Genomic DNA, 17522 nt, shown 5'->3' on the forward strand with positions numbered 1-17522 from the left:
GTTCTAAATTTCACTCCAAGCGTGCACCAATTTGCACCAATTTGCACTATTTCATAAAACAATCCTCGGAAGGGCGCTCCCTCCCAAGACTCCTCCCCAGATTTTTTACGAAATAGAATATAAATTGGTGCAAATTGGTAAATACTTGGAGTGAAATTTAGAAAAATGACATAAGTCAGTATCACTTCCTGGTAAAACATTTTATAAATAAATAAAAGGTCCGGTCATTTATAAATAACATTCTTCCCCACTAACGATTCTCGCGCGTGTTGCAACTTTCGCCATTGTGTCCAGTATTTTTGGACAAGCCACCTGGCAACCCTACGGGGACGGGGGGAGAGATGTACCAACGGGGGGCGGGAAAATGTGCCACCAGCGGGAGGGGAGATGCACCAATGAAGGGAGGGGGCGGGGAGATGTGCCGCCAGCGGGAGGGGGAGGGGGGGCGGGAACATGTTCCGGCAGCAGGGGGAGACACACACACACACAAACAAACAAACACACAGACACACATAGACAGGGACAAGTCTCACCCCGCACTACATCCAGCAGCAGGGGGGGGGGAGGAGGGAGGTCCGGGGAGATGTGCCGCCAGCGGGAGGGGGAGGGGGGGCGGGAACATGTTCCGGCAGCAGGGGGAGACACACACACACACAAACATAAACAAACACACAGACACATATAGACAGGGACAAGTCTCACCCCGCACTACATCCAGCAGCAGGGGGGGGGGGGTGGAGGAGGGAGGTCCAGGGAGATGTGCCGGCAGCGGGGGGTGGCGGGGACATGTGCCGGCAGTGGGGGGAGGGGGTGGCGGGGACATGTATTCAATATTACATTCCCCGGGCGAAGCCGGGCACAAAAGCTAGTAATACATATAATTCAAGTTCCACACAAGATAAAAAACCCATACTGTATTTACTATGCAGACAATAAGACGCCTAATAACCCACCTTCTGACTTATGAAGACATCCTACAGTCCATTGAGTTGAATTGTGTCTTCTAACACTTTGTGCGGCAAAAAAATACTTTGTAAATATGGCCCAAAGACTTTCCCATACCTGTTCTGGATTCTGCAGTGATGGAGGACATATTGAATTGGAATGTTCCATCTATCCCTGATGTTAAGCTGGAAGTCTCAGCTTCAATCCCACTGGTGGCCTGTGGTCTCTCGGTCCTGGTGCTCCCAGATGTTCCATCTATCCCTGATGTAAAGCTGGAGGTCTCAGCTTCTATCCCACTGGTGGCCTGTGGTCTCTTGGTCCTGGTGCTCCCAGATGTTCCATCTAACCCTGACGGAAAGCTGGAGGTCTCAGCTTCTATCCCACTGGTGACCTGTGGTCTCTCGGTCCCGGGGCTCCCGTCTGAAACTGTCAGATACATTTAAAAGGAGCTTTGCAATTACAATCTTGGTAACTAACCTAAAGCAAGAAGATTATCTATGAAAAGCCTGATGATAAATCAGCCACCAAGATGCTTTATTACCATGGCAGTAATATCATTACAAACTATTACAGTCACGGCTCCTATAGAGATTTGAGCTTATCAGCACAAATAAGAGCCTCATGAGAAAGAAGTCCTTCACTATTGTATTACTCTCTGTTAAATCCCTGGTCTTCTTTCCAAGGAAGATGGTTTTGTGAAACAATAAGTGAACACTTCAGTAGTGGGTGACGGAATACTTTAAGCTTATAATAAACATAAAAATACAGTTCCCTACAAGAATTTGTACTAAGTAGTCTTCTGCTATAATACACATTATGGCTCTTGTCTTGAAGGCATCTTACAGTCCATTGACTTGTCACATGTGTACCAGTGCTTGAAGATGTTTTATGGCAAAACACTGCTTAGGAAATATGGCCCAAAGTATTTCTCATACCTGTTATAGATTCTGTAGTGAAAGGGAACGTATTGAATTGGGATGTTCCATCTGTCGTCCATGGATAGCTGGAGGTCACTGCCTCATTCCCACCAGTGACATGTGATGTCTCAGTCCCGGTGCTCCCAGATGTTCCATCTGTCGTCCATGGATAGCTGGAGGTCACTGCCTCATTCCCACCAGTGACATGTGATGTTTCAGTCCCGGTGCTCCCAGATGTTCCATCTGTCGTCCATGGATAGCTGGAGGTCACTGCCTCATTCCCACCAGTGACATGTGATGTTTCAGTCCCGGTGCTCCCAGATGATACTGTTAAATAAATGTGGTTTTAATTTAACCTTTAACTAGCTTTGCAGTTCCATTCTTTCCCACAAGAAGAGGCATTGATACTGTCACACGAGTGGTGGGCGTGCACTGGTATTAGATGGTTGGTATTGTACCACATTTTTATTTAGTATCCTTGTTTTCTTAAAGCACACACATATGGTTTAACCCTTGGCCTGCCGGAGGGTCAGTGGCACCGAAGTGTACCACCTCCCATCCAGCACATTGTGATCAAGTAACTGCTCCCCTTCCGTTCCTCGTCCAGTCAGATCACAGAATGCAATCCACGATGGTGCCACTGCAATGCCAGACTTCATGATGTGTAGCTTCATCATGGGTCACTCAAGAGGTTACATTACTCAGGTTTAGAAGACTTGTATGAGCAGTCACAGTCCTACTTTTTGTGGTGAAGATACTAACCCAAACCAACAACATTATCTATGGAATCCCAGACCAAATAATGCATTATTGCTATGGTAGTGACACAAGCGATTACAGTGAAACCGGAAATATCTACAACAGAACGCAGTGCTTTCCCTATATCCCATATACAGTGCTGCTATCAGGAACACTGGACATGCGTGCAGAGGTGAAGAAAGGAGATTTGTTTTGGGGAAAATAACATAGGCTTTTATTCAGCCAAAGTTTCACCAACATAAAGTATAGGCTTTTCCTACCCAACGTTCAGCAACATAAAGTACAGGCTTTTCTTAGCCCAAGTTCTGCAACATAAAGTATAGGCTTTTCATAGCCAGCGTTCAGCAACATAAAGTACAGGCTTTTCCTAGCCAGCGTTCAGCAACATAAAGTACAGACTTTTCCTAGCCAGCGTTCAGCAACATAAAGTACAGGCTTTTCCTAGCCAGCGTTCAGCAACATAAAGTACAGGCTTTTCCTAGCCAGCGTTCAGCAACATAAAGTACAGGCTTTTCCGAGCCAGCGTTCAGCAACATAAAATACAGACTTTTCCTAGCCAGCGTTCAGCAACATAAAGTATAGGGTTTTCCTAGCCAGCGTTCAGCAACATAAAGTACAGGCTTTTCCTAGCCAGCGTTCAGCAACATAAAGTACAGGCTTTTCCTAGCCAGCGTTCAGCAACATAAAGTATAGGGTTTTCCTAGCCAGCGTTCAGCAACATAAAGTACAGGCTTTTCCTAGCCAACGTTCAGCAACATAAAGTATAGGGTTTTCCTAGCCAGCGTTCAGCAACATAAAGTACAGACTTTTCCTAGCCAGCGTTCAGCAACATAAAGTATAGGGTTTTCCTAGCCAGCGTTCAGCAACATAAAGTACAGGCTTTTCCTAGCCAGCGTTCAGCAACATAAAGTATAGGCTTTTCCTAGCCAGCGTTCAGCAACATAAAGTATAGGGTTTTCCTAGCCAGCGTTCAGCAACATAAAGTACAGGCTTTTCCTAGCCAACGTTCAGCAACATAAAGTATAGGGTTTTCCTAGCCAGCGTTCAGCAACATAAAGTACAGGCTTTTCCTAGCCAACGTTCTCAACATAAAGTACAGGCTTTTCCTAGCCAGCGTTCAGCAACATAAAGTATAGGGTTTTCCTAGCCAGCGTTCAGCAACATAAAGTACAGGCTTTTCCTAGCCAGCGTTCAGCAACATAAAGTACAGGCTTTTCCTAGCCAACGTTCAGCAACATAAAGTATAGGGTTTTCCTAGCCAGCGTTCAGCAACATAAAGTACAGACTTTTCCTAGCCAGCGTTCAGCAACATAAAGTACAGACTTTTCCTAGCCAGCGTTCAGCAACATAAAGTACAGACTTTTCCTAGCCAGCGTTCAGCAACATAAAGGCTTTTCCTAGCCAACGTTCAGCAACATAAAGTACAGACTTTTCCCAGCTAGCGTTCAGCAACATAAAGGCATCTCCTATCTTCCTAATGAGGACACTATGAGTGAACACCCAAAAAACACATCCTGCCTTACAAACTCCCCTGCACATGTCTGTAACACCATGTGACCCACGTGATGATGTCATGGTGTTACTAGGTAACATATGTAGTGCACTTTCCCCCACCCCCTGGGAGATGTGCGGCTATGGTGTGTGTGGTGTGGTGTGATACCTGTGGCTCCCAGGAAACCTGAGCCTCCGCTGCTGGGAACCTGGGGTGTACCTGAGTTGGTGATTGGTAGCGCCTCCACCTGTACGGGATTCTACAATGAGGAATTACCCCGTTACAGGAACTCCATGCAACAAAACACACTTGTGTAAGTATAACCGTTTTATTGCACAGAATAATAATAATCACACTACAAAACATACAAGCCTCTGTGCATCTCTCTCTCCCCTCTCTCTGTGTGCCTCTCTCTCCCCTCTCTCTGTGTGCCTCTCTCTCCCCTCTCTATGTGTCTCTCTCTCCCCTCTCTGTCTCTCTCCCCTCTCTGTCTCTCTCCCCTCTCTGTCTCACTCCCGTCTCTGTCTCACTCCCCTCTCTGTCTCTCTCCCCTCTCTGTCTCTCTCCCCTCTCTGTCTCTCTCCCCTCTCTGTCTCTCTCCCCTCTCTGTCTCACTCCCGTCTCTGTCTCACTCCCCTCTCTGTCTCTCTCCCCTCTCTGTCTCTCTCCCCTCTCTGTCTCTCTCCCCTCTCTGTCTCTCTCCCCTCTCTGTCTCTCTCCCCTCTCTGTATCTGGATATCTTATTTACCCTATATATCTTAACTGCCCTATACCTACACCGAAATAACCTATACTGCTTTCTTCCAGATCTGACTCAAGCTTCACACGGAAGACATCAGAATCCCCCTAACCCAGGAGACAGGTAGGGAACACCTCCCCTCCAATGTATAACATTGCGGGAATGAGGGTACCTGGACATTGAGGGACTGCGGATCAGGTAAGATCCCAGGCGGGATTGCTGCTTTAGATATTGTGACGCGGGGACGTCCAGGCACTGGTTAATGGGTGCAGGAAACTAGTCACACACACACGCACGTAACAAGGACTAATTGTAGTAAAGTATAAATGTAATACAAGAAATAAACTTATGTCAAAAACTAATGTTGTTCTTATTAGGAATTTATTCAATTTCTCTTTTTTGGGGGGCGGGGCTAGGGGCGGGACTAGGTGGCGAGAAGATTTTTTGGTTCGGCGAGTAGATTTTTGGGTGATTTGTCAAGCACTGTATATATATATATATATATATAAAAAAAAATATATATATATATTAGGTTATACATATAAACAGATAGGTGTACCTAGAGAAGGTACATAAGATTCCTGATATAGGCGCACTGCAGACCTTTATATAATAATAATGCGGTCAGAGGTGAAGAAATGTATGTATAAAAAAACTTTATTAATAAATTCAAATATAATTAAAAACTGGTGTATACCCTCTAATAGGGTGTACACCTGACTAAAGTTACTCAGTGTCAATGTGCCTTTTATTGGTGTTCAAAGTATTGAGTACCCAGGTAATGCTGTTAGAACCAAAACACGAGACTGTGTATAGCGCTGATGTGAATGGACTGCACCATCAGCTTATTAGCTGCGTATACTCAGAGATAAGTATGTATATAGTGAGTATATTATCCTAATAGATGAGCCATGTTCAGTCGTATTGTCTCCTCTGCCTTTGGATAGGCAAATAAGCTGCATATGCTCTACGGTAGTAGTAATAGTAGGTCTATACTGGTGACAGATACGCTCTTTTCTCGTGCGGTGTGACAGGTATGTACACTTATTTTATCTGCGTGTTGCAGGAAGAGTTTGTGAGGCTAGGTATAGCGCTGGAGAAAATGCATTGTATCACACTTTAATAAACTCTATATGCTCAAAAGTTGGTATACATATAGCAAGTATATACATAGAACTCGCGGTGGGTGAATACTATGAGGTTCTATTGTATCCTCTGCCTTTAAAAAGGCAGACACACTGCGTATACTGAGCGATGGATGTCTGTGGTGACTGTGAACACATCCCGCTTACTCGTATATTTTCAACTGCCTACAGGACGGCAGATCAGCTGCTGATTACAGATGCCCTGCCTGCTCGCATAAGTTGCCGAGATATTTAAACAGTGAACGTATGGGGTTCTGTTATATCCTCTGCCTTTAAAAAGGCAGACACACCGCGTATACTGAGCTGTATATATATAAGGCTTGTGGTAAATGAATACTATATGCTACTCTTGTACCTTCTGCGTTTAAAAAGGCAGGCAAACTGCGTATGCTGAGCGATGGATGTCTGTGGTGACTGTGAAAACACCCCGCTCGCTCGTATCTTTTCAGCTGCCTTCAGAGAGGCAGATCAGCTGCTGGTTACGAATGCCCTGCCTGCTCGGGTGAGTCGCCGAGGTATTGAAACAGTGAGCGTAGATGGTAGTGACACCTAGAGTCTAAAATGAGTTCTCTCAAACAGCAATCTTATACTGGCACATGAACATGAACTGAGCAACCATTATACTAATAAATACTTAAACAATGCTCATCGGCTGAGACCCGACATGCGCCATGTTTCGTTGCTATAGCCTTACACATAAGTGTACACTCTACAGGTCTAATTAGGTGCAGTACCTATGCACCACCACTAACTCTATCGGCACTATTGGCGTCCTCCGGTTACCATGGCACCCACCGGTATAAAGGGGCTGACAGGGACGCAGACACGCCCACCCCGGAAGAAGTTGCAGATAGCAACGAAACATGCCGCATAATCTGATTATATCTGCCACTCTCCCTAGGCAGCACGCTTTCACCACCAAGGGGTGTGAGCAAGGTCTCTCTGTACAGTCTCCTATACATATAAACAACCTGCTTGCTAACAAGTGCCAAGCAGCACGCAGACTAAAGACATTATAGGCTCACAGATCTTCTACACCAACGCAGACGGGTTCAATCCCCACCAGTGAGACCCAGTGCACACCCGCGGCATCTAGATGTAATAAAAACAAGTCGCAACGAGGGCCACCATCCCTATGAACACGCAGAGTGACAGACACAGAACAGACACAGAACATATCACAGGGAACATATCACAGGGGTCAAATAAATCCCCAAATATCTACAAAGTGGGTAATGTCATTAGAAGTGGGACGTATATTATATAAGGAGCGGTGTTCAGGAAGGCCTTTGTGAGCAGGATCACCAACGTTACTTTATCAGCAGGGGTTCCTGGGGACACCCTATTTTTCCATTTAGAGATATATCACCAGCTGAGAAAAATAGAAGGGTAATTAGAGACAAAAATGGGAAAAAGAACTGTGAAAGTGAGACTTCCATTAGGAAACATTGCATTGTGGGTAAAGTGTGTGCGCACCGATGCCCTTTCTATGCTACTGGCCTTATAAAGACAACTGTACGACCTCCTGTTCATGTCTGCCAGTGTGTGAGAGCGAAGAGAACTTCTCCGCCGGCCAGCTTCACCCACCGCTTCGCTTAGCAGGTGTCAAAGTTCCCTACGCTCAGTAATCTCAGCAGTGCGGGTCCGTGTAAAGACACCAGGACCTATCGCAGGCCGGGCGCCAGGAAGTGTGTGAGAGCGGAGAGAAGTTCTCCACCGGCCAGCTTCACCCACCGCTTCACTTAGCAGCTGTCAAAGTTCCATACGCTCAGTAATCTCAGCAGTGCGGGTCCGTGTAAAGACACCAGGACCTATCACAGGCCGGGCGCCAGGAAGTGTGTGAGAGCGAAGAGAACTTCTCCGCCTGCCAGATTCAACCACCGCTTCGCTTAGCAGCTGTCAAAGTTCCATACGCACCGTAATCTCAGCAGTGCAAGTCCGTGTAAAGACACCAGGACCTATCGTAGGCCGGGCGCCAGGAAGTGTGTGAGAGCGAAGAGAACTTCTCCGCCTGCCAGATTCACCCACCGCTTCGCTTAGCAGGTGTCAAAGTTCCATACGCTCAGTAATCTCAGCAGTGCGGGTACGTGTAAAGACACCAGGACCTATCGCAGGCCGGGCACCAGGAAGTGTGTGAGAGCGAAGAGAACTTCTCCGCCGGCCAGCTTCAACCACCGCTTCGCTTAGCAGCTGTCAAAGTTCCATACGCTCAGTAATCTCAGCAGTGCGGGTCCGTGTAAAGACACCAGGACCTATCGCAGGCCGGGCGCCAGGAAGTGTGTGAGAGCGAAGAGAACTTCTCCGCCTGCCAGCTTCACCCACCGCTTCGCTTAGCAGCTGTCAAAGTTCCATACGCTCAGTAATCTCAGCAGTGCGGGTCCGTGTAAAGACACCAGGACCTATCACAGGCCGGGCACCAGGAAGTGTGTGAGAGCGAAGAGAACTTCTCCGACTGCCAGCTTCACCCACCGCTTCGCTTAGCAGCTGTCAACGTTCCATACGCTCAGTAATCTCAGCAGTGCGGATCCGTGTAAAGACACCAGGACCTATCGCAGGCCGGGCACCAGGAAGTGTGTGAGAGCGAAGAGAACTTCTCCGCCTGCCAGATTCACCCACCGCATCGCTTAGCAGCTGTCAAAGTTCCATACGCTCAGTAATCTCAGCAGTGCGGGTCCGTGTAAAGACACCAGGACCTATCGCAGGCCGGGCGCCAGGAAGTGTGTGAGAGCGAAGAGAACTTCTCCGCCTGCCAGATTCACCCACCGCTTCGCTTAGCAGCTGTCAAAGTTCCATACGCTCAGTAATCTCAGCAGTGCGGGTCCGTGTAAAGACACCAGGACCTATCACAGGCCTGGCGCCAGGAAGTGTGTGAGAGCGAAGAGAACTTCTCCGCCTGCCAGCTTCACCCACCGCTTCGCTTAGCAGCTGTCAAAGTTCCATACGCTCAGTAATCTCAGCAGTGCGGGTCCGTGTAAAGACACCAGGACCTATCGCAGGCCGGGCACCAGGAAGTGTGTGAGAGTGAAGAGAACTTCTCCGCCTGCCAGATTCACCCACCGCATCGCTTAGCAGCTGTCAAAGTTCCATACGCTCAGTAATCTCAGCAGTGCGGGTCCGTGTAAAGACACCAGGACCTATCGCAGGCCGGGCGCCAGGAAGTGTGTGAGAGCGAAGAGAACTTCTCCGCCTGCCAGATTCACCCACCGCTTCGCTTAGCAGCTGTCAAAGTTCCATACGCTCAGTAATCTCAGCAGTGCGGGTCCGTGTAAAGACACCAGGACCTATCACAGGCCTGGCGCCAGGAAGTGTGTGAGAGCGAAGAGAACTTCTCCGCCTGCCAGCTTCACCCACCGCTTCGCTTAGCAGCTGTCAAAGTTCCATACGCTCAGTAATCTCAGCAGTGCGGGTCCGTGTAAAGACACCAGGACCTATCGCAGGCCGGGCGCCAGGAAGTGTGTGAGAGCGAAGAGAACTTCTCCGCCTGCCAGCTTCAACCACCGCTTCGTTTAGCAGCTGTCAAAGTTCCATACGCTCAGTAATCTCAGCAGTGCGGGTCCGTGTAAAGACACCAGGACCTATCACAGGCCGGGCGCCAGGAAGTGTGTGAGAGCGAAGAGAACTTCTCCGCCTGCCAGCTTCAACCACCGCTTCGTTTAGCAGCTGTCAAAGTTCCATACGCTCAGTAATCTCAGCAGTGCGGGTCCGTGTAAAGACACCAGGACCTATCGCAGGCCGGGCGCCAGGAAGTGTGTGAGAGCGAAGAGAACTTCTCCGCCTGCCAGCTTCAACCACCACATCGCTTAGCAGCTGTCAAAGTTCCATACGCTCAGTAATCTCAGCAGTGCGGGTCCGTGTAAAGACACCAGGACCTATCGCAGGCCGGGCGCCAGGAAGTGTGTGAACGATCGTTCTTAGGTGAAGACCAATGAGAGAACTATGGGCTAGTGAAACCAGCAAAACCGGGGCTGGGGAAGGCAAAGCTGTCACCCAAGGGGCAAAAGGGAATTATGGGAAGTGGGAAAAAACCTGTAGTGAGAGGTAAATATAACAGAGGAAAGCGACCATCTGCTAACAGCAAACGAAGAGATTCCTAAAAGTCTTCGCTAATCATTATAACTAGAATATATGGCTAATGGCTCCCTGGTCATGTTAGAAAGATTCCATTAAGGTTTTATTATGTTTACAACAGACGACAGAGAAGCCCAACGCTACATCCAATATGACAAAAATACACCGTAAAATACTTATATATTCTCTTGAAAAGGGGTCATTTAGTTTAACCCTTTGGCCAAAGCGTTGTAAGCTTGCGAGCCACGACAAGGCAGACACCCATTCGCAAGGCCTAACACTACCAGATAACATAATAATATATCTCTATTAGGATTAAAATTCGCTTTGGCCAAATCGTAGTTGACCAACTCTGCAGCCGTGACGTCATCTTCCTGGACGGGCGCCTTGAGGGAGGCTCTGAACCGGCACACAGATCCGTGGGAGAAAGCCAAAACACCCGAGGGAGGCGGTGAGCAGTTCGGGGAGCTTCTACTTTCTCCATTTGTGAGATACATGCTTGATTTTTACTGGCACATTGTAAGTGCGCATTTTACAGACCCGTTTTTTAACATATAAAGTTGTACCTTTTTGATCGCACTATGTAGTTCTCTCTCTATTTTATATACATCATCCTGCTGACGGTATCTCTAACAAGGGGGGTCCAGATCGCAGCCATCTATATGGGTGGCAACCCAATTTGCCAACTGCCTGAATAACTCATATATCTTGTGAGTAATACATTTATACGAGCCAAGACACAATCATTCCACTTTATAGAAACGTCTGCACTTAAATTTGTGTTTTTTCCCCCTTATGCTCCCACTGGATGTTTGAGAAAATTGCTTGAATCTTTGGAACCCGTGAAACAGGTCCCACCAGTGAGGTTTGAGCTGGGTGGTTGGAATACTATCATCATACATCACTTTTCTAACATATATTCACTATTGTTATTATTTATAGTTGTTTGCGCCTTATATCACTTATTTCACAATACATTGGGCTTCAATGTCATCTGTTGTACTGCTGCGGCCAAGTTTATTCGAGCATTTGCCCGTTCTTGGCCGCAGCAGTAGCCTGGCGCGCGCCCGAGGGTGACGGGCGCGCGCCGAAGCAGCGGAAGAGCGCCCTCCGATCGGGGCGCTCTCCCTACCGCTGCCGGGTCCCCCGGAACCCCCTGCCGCCGTCCCGCAGATCGCGGGACACCAGGGCTCCCTCGGGGAGCCCTGGACGCGCGTGCAGGGGGCGCAGGCTCCCGAAGACGCGTGACCGCGCGTCTATGACGCGCGGCACGCCGAGGGGCGGCCACTAGCAAGCCGGGAAATCTCCCTTCTTGCGGATCTGGCCGCAGTGTAATAAACTGTGTCGCCACTGTATACATATGCCACGCTCAATAGCACTCCTTTTTGACACTTATATACATATATATATATATTGTGGGGGCTCAGGGGTTCCCAAAAAGAGCTTGCTGGGGTTCTGTGTTCTGTTAATCTATTCTCAGCTGTTTCAGCTGTTGGGGGTTGGTGGCTCCTCCTTCCCAGGTTTTAAGTCCGCCCCTCCCCACTTCCCAAGTCAGCAGGTCCTTTCATTCTACTGGATACAGATCCAATGTGGTCTTTCTCCCTCCTAATAGAGGTACATGAGAATTTTAATCCTAATAAATGTAGCCCCGGTCTCATTTCGCCCCGTGAGACCTCCTCTGTAGCGTGCCGAGCGATCGCGGGTGCCGCCGGAGGCAGCGACAGACCCGCCGGCACGGTGCAAAGGTGGGGGCTGGAGCAGGGAGCGCTCCAAGTCCCCGGAGTCCCGGCGGCGAACCCGGCTAGCGGGGGCCGCCATTACAAGTGCTTGCGCATGCGCAGTGATCGCGCATGCGCAGAAGGCTCACAGGAGCCAGTAGGGACTCGCGCATGCACAGGGCAAGCGCGCACGCGGCCCCAATGGTACAGAGGCCTCCACGGGACTACAAGTCCCATGAGGCTTAGGTCCAAAGACCCCAGGTGTCCCCCAGTGGCCAATAGCAGCGCAAGGTTACTGCAGATTGATACATTTCGCGGGCTTAGGAGCATGGCAGTTGGAGCTGGGACCAGGAAGGGGGAGGAAGGGTGTAGGGAGCAAGTGGCTCCTGCACCAGGTAAGGTAGATCCCCAAGTCCCAGGCAGGCCCCAATCCCTGTTAGGGTAGTGGGTAGGTACTGAGGGACGGCCCTAAGGTAGGGAACCTGCCCTTAGGTGTGAGTGTGCAGTCTTGTCAGTGTCACGGCTGTCAGTGCTGTGAGCGCTGACAAGAAGGCACAGTGTGTATGCAGTGTGTGTACAGTGTGTGTGCAGTGTAGCTGCAGGTACCAGGTTGAGTGCAGTGCGGTTGCTGCAGGTACAGTTAGTGCAGTGGGTTGCTGCAGGGATTAAGGTTAAGCTAGTGAGAGGGGATCCGGGAGGTGAAGGGAGAGGTAGTGTGGGTGCAGGGGGTCAGGGACCCGCCTGCATAGGACAGTTCTACCCCGCAAGCCCTAGGAGTATTCCCTGAAGTCACCATAGGTTTCTTTGCTGCAGGGACGGCCTATAGTGGTAGCGAGCATCACCCTTACTGAGTACCAGTTAGGGACAAAGCACAGAGTTGCGGCGGTTGCAGTCATCTGGGACCAGACGGCTGGACACCGTGATATCTGGGGCTACGTGTTGGAGGCATCTGACCCTTTGTGAAGTTGTTGCCGGTCACCGCCATGACCGGAAGGTATTACATCAAGTGCACCAACACCGGTCAACAGGCGCTGATCCCGCCTTAGGCTAAACTCTTTAGGAACACTGAGCGAGTGGCTAAAGAACTGAGCCTATACCAATAGTATCATACATGGACACGGTGTGTGGGGCACGCGGTGAGGGGACGGAGACGTTACTCCTGATGAGAGTGGCTGAGCCACTAAGGTTATATGGCGTTAGAGTATAAGGTTATACGTTAAGGTTGTATTGCTATAATATATAGAGTGATAAGGTTATTGTGCATTATTACAGTAAAGTTGGTTGCATCACATGTGTGTGTATGTATTTCTTGCCCAGGGGAATCTCACATCACGGGGATCCTGGGTAAGTGGAGGCGCTGCGCTAACAGGTATAATCCCAGGCTCCCAGCTAGCGGAGGCTCAGATCTCCTGGAGCCGCAGGTGCGTGCAGTTACCCGTAGTCCCTTTGGGAGCGTCAGAAAAAGGGCTACATAGAGATATATTAGTATTTTATCTGGTAGTGTTAGGACTTGCGAACGGGTGTCTGCCTTGTCGTGGCTCGCAAGCTTACAACGCTTTGGCCAAAGGGTTAAACTAAATTATCCTTTTTCAAGAGAATATACTGTATAGGTATTTTACTGTGTATTTTTTTCATATTGGATGTAGCATTGGGCTTCTCTGTCAACTGTTGTATACATATGCCACACTCAATAGCACTCATTTTTGACACTTATATATGTAACGGGTATTCCCCCACCCAAGAGCATATGGTATATGTGTGCGGGGAACCTAATGTTACTCAGTGTGGTGCTTTACCTGTTAGGCTCACAGGGGGCCTAAGCCTCCGCCACGGGGAGCCTGGGGCACGAATAGTAATAACAAGAGTAACCTCGTACTCGGTGCAGCGCCTCCACCTGTGATGGCTCCCACCAGAGGGGGAGTGATCCTCGCAGGACAATATATATATATATAGATCACACAACAGCATGTAAAACAACCAATAACTTTACTTGTGGGCATAGGAACGTACTTGGGCATATAATATTAACCGGTGTCCCTCCCTAGAGGAGACACTAACTACTGCGTCTCGCAGGACGCTATCCCCCTTTCACCCGGGTGATCCCACCCCGTGTCCAGTAACCCCACACAATATGTCCTCCACCCGCAAGTGAGATAAATATGTGTGACTGCGCAGCCACTATGTCTTATATTAATAGTATAGTATCGTTGGTGCACTTGGTGAGGGTTACCTGCCGAGCACTCCAGTGCCCGGGCCTGCCAAGGAGCATCACAAAGGATCTGAAGGCTGACGAATCCAGGAACTACCGTCCGGGGCGATCCCACCCGGATGGCTGCTGCAGCCGCAGCGGAGGTCTGAGCCCAAACCTCGGAATGGAAACGCAGCGTCCGCTGGGTCCCTAACTTCCTCTGGATAATAAGGGGCAGGGTCCCTAACCTGGGGCCTGTCCCTACAACACTCAGCTACTGGGTGGCTCAGGGCTATCTGGGGCCTAGGGGGCTGCTGGCCTAGTGCAGGGAGTCACTGACTCCTGCACCCTACCTCCTTCCCTTAGCTGCTCTGGTCACCAACTGACAAACGTGCTGCAAGTCCGCGAAATGTATCAATTCTCCCTTGCAGGGAGATGCTGTGGACCTATTGGCTCCCTGGAGTCATGTGGGGCTCTCCTAGGCTCATGGGATATGTAGTCCCTAACCTAGAGCCCTATTCCTATTGGCCAGCGTTCGCGCGGTCTATCTGCGAAGTTGCGCAACATGGCGGCACCCTGCTCGGGAGCCGCCGAGGACCTCCGGAGCACCGGAGTGCTCCCTGCTCGGCCTCCACCCTCCAGAAGTGCCGGCGGGTCTATCGAGTGACCCCCGGCAGCGGAGGTAAGAGGAGGAGGGGTCGCTACACAAAAGGGAACCTGGCTACATATACATATATATTTTGTGGGGGCTCAGGGGTTCCCAAAAAGAGCTTGCTGGGGTTTTGTAATTATGTTTAGCCAGAATCCTCAAACCCCAGTTATTTGGGTCTTCGATGGTTATAAGAAGCGGGTTACCAGTTTGGGAATGGAAAATAATGTTAACACAAAGAATCCCCGAGCAAAAGAACACGGTTTTAATTTGAATGTACAGATTGTTTGTAGGAATCGGTAACATATTGGGATTTGCCCTGTTACAGAGTATCCCCTAACCATATCCCGGCAGTTGTCCCTAAATCCTGGAGACTAGAAGAGGGGAAGGAAGCCATTTTGCAATCTCTTCTGGGCAGGGTCTCCTTTATTTACCTGTTGCACTTATTCCCGTTGTTTGGAATTGATTTACCTTGTGTAGCAATGCTGTGAAGTGCTTTGTACATTGTTGGCACTATAGAAATACAATTTTACATACAAGAGACAGAGAGCGGGTGTGGTTAGGTTGGCACAGGAGTAGGCCTCTGGGAGGGAAGTAAGCCCCCTCAGATGTGTGAGCAGGAGATGAATGGTAGTAAGGTGATTGTACAGTCTCATAAATTGTAGCCATGAGAAATTGTCCTTGTATTAACAGAGCTGACAGTGTGCCCAGAACTGTACAAAGAATATTTCAGGCACAATAAGCCCCTGTCCAAACATCTTACAATCTCATTTTGCTTCCTGAGATAAAGCGACTTACTCAAGGACACAAAGAGAGGTGACAATGGGATCTGGACCCGTTTCACCCACATACAAGGCCTCACCAATTACCACTTAGCTCCTCATTCTGTCACTATACAGATCTGTAAAACTCCTGCCGGTATCACTCATACAAACTAAAAGCCACATTGCAATCTGCTCAGTTTACAACCCAACAGGATGTCTCCTAGGACACCGGTGGCCCTGGCTCTCCTGGGAGTAAACCTGACACCTTTCTATTGGTCTGTTACCACACAATAGGTGAAACCGGAACAAATATGTACTTACCTTGCGGCTGAGCCTGTTGCTCTACTGAGTCTATCTGCACCAGGTGGAAAAGAAGACAGGACAGCACAGGAAGCCACCACGATGTGGCACTGCCACCTCCCGGACACATGCCTGCACACAGTCCCAGTCACCCGAGCAGACTGCCACAGGGGACACAGCTGAAGAAGTATCAATTGCTCATTGCCCCAGTTCTTTAACAGGAAAATCCCTCAGCCCATGTCCCTGGCTGAACGGGAAAGAATATGGGGGGAACATGTATCGTAGGATAATGATTAACCATAGGTATTCTGGTTAACCAAAAACTGTCCCCAGGAAGGCTGATCCTTCAACTCTAGACACCCCTTTTGACTTCTCCATTCCCCCCTCGCGCACACGGTTTGTAGGAGAGAAGCTGCTCTCACTGTGGGACAGTGTCTTATTTCACCAATGGGAACAGAGTCCAAATATCCCCGTGGAGCAGACTGTTTGCTTGGGAGGAGCCAGCGGGGCATTCCCCCGAAAATCACGGAGAAAGTATTGATTTCATAGCACAAAGCAAAGAGCTCAGAAGATAAGGCAGACAGGCAGACATCTGGTAATCAGTGTGTCTCAGAGACCTGCAGCCACCTGGGCCTCCCCCAAAATGAATTGCCTTGCCTTGGGGACCCCCCAGTTCTGTATTCGTTTCACAGAGCAAGAAGACTACAATTTGGGGTGTGCCCTTTAATACAAGAAGAATTCCACATATTGCAATACACAAATAGGACTTTTGATACAAGGAAACAATAGCAATTCTTTCTTAGTGTGTCTCTCTCTTTCCCTCTCTGATCTCATTCTCCCCTTTCTTTGCCCCTTTGTGCACGGTTACCCTGAGCCCCCTGTTCTGTGTCCTGGGTTCCCTGTTATCCCACAACACTGTTATCCCACAACACTATGCATGAATTGTGCGGGAATCCATAGGAAGCCAGTAACTGCATCACAGGTTTCTGCTCTGCCAATGTGCACTGTTCTGTATGTAGCACAGGTACCCACCACCCTCTTGGAGATACTGTTGCAGCTACAGGTGTCAGTGGTGCGCGTACCTGTGAGGGTCCAGGAGAGCTGAGTTGTCTGCGGCGATATGGAGACTAGGGCAGGCTTTTGGTGTCATCTGATGTTCTTTATCTGGTGATCAGCGCCTCCATCATCAGTGGACTACTAGGAGTACTAGAGGCAGTCCCCCCACCGAAGCAATAATATACACCCCTGCCCAACAGACTGGGAACTCAGGCAGGGGTGTGAAGAACAGAAGGGTTTATTAAGCAGTCACTGCAGATGGTTCAATACAGCGGATGCGGGGTATCAGAGGATTCCAGGCCTCTGGATGGTGCTGGCTCTTCCATAATGCAAGCCTCTGATATTCCTGTAGCCAGACAGCCATGAGGGCATGGCTGGTCTCTCACTCTCAGCAGGGAGGAGAAGGCCCACACACCTCCACTCTCTAGGAAGAGTGGGAGAGCACTAACTACATTTGGCACTGCCCCTCTAAGGAACAAGAAGGGGAGGGCTCAAGGTCGATACCCTGATAATCTACACCAGGAGTCACCACCACCACTTGTCACTCAGAGAGGAGCATGGGGGGCGGTCAATTGCCCACAGAATAGCCTGTTACAGCCTAGACTGCTAAGGACTTATGTGACAGGGGGGAAACAGAGGCAGGGTGGACTAACCATGTTACATGTACATGGTGGCAGAAAGCCATGTGAGCCCTGCAGAGCTTGCAATCTAATGTCTAATTTCAGAGGTATCGCCATGTGATGAAATAACCAAGATATACGCAGAGCCCATTCTGGTCACAA

General features: G+C 49.3%; 1 protein-coding gene across 8 annotated transcripts in view; it reads right to left on the minus strand.

The window, feature by feature from the left end:
• The window catches only part of LOC142473266 (uncharacterized), a 111926-nt gene extending 95685 nt beyond the window's left edge, over positions 1-16241 (minus strand). Inside the window, exons 1-3 of one of the 8 annotated variants that reach the window (XR_012790018.1) lie at positions 15706-16239; positions 1881-2189; positions 1063-1371 (exon numbers count right to left, since the gene is read on the minus strand). Coding sequence is in view for 7 of the 8 variants with exons in the window: in XM_075580462.1 (XP_075436577.1) it covers positions 1063-1371; positions 1881-2189; positions 15706-15814 (727 nt within the window). In the remaining variant the exon portion in view is untranslated. Of the gene's footprint in view, positions 1-1062; positions 1372-1880; positions 2190-15705 lie in introns of all 8 variants that reach the window. The other 7 variants (XM_075580462.1, XM_075580461.1, XM_075580459.1 and 4 more) reach the window with 7 other exon arrangements.
• Between the last annotated feature and the right edge of the window lie 1281 nt (positions 16242-17522).

The sequence above is a fragment of the Ascaphus truei genome, assembly GCF_040206685.1.
Source record: "Ascaphus truei isolate aAscTru1 chromosome 2 unlocalized genomic scaffold, aAscTru1.hap1 SUPER_2_unloc_2, whole genome shotgun sequence".
NCBI classification, from domain to species: domain Eukaryota; kingdom Metazoa; phylum Chordata; class Amphibia; order Anura; family Ascaphidae; genus Ascaphus; species Ascaphus truei.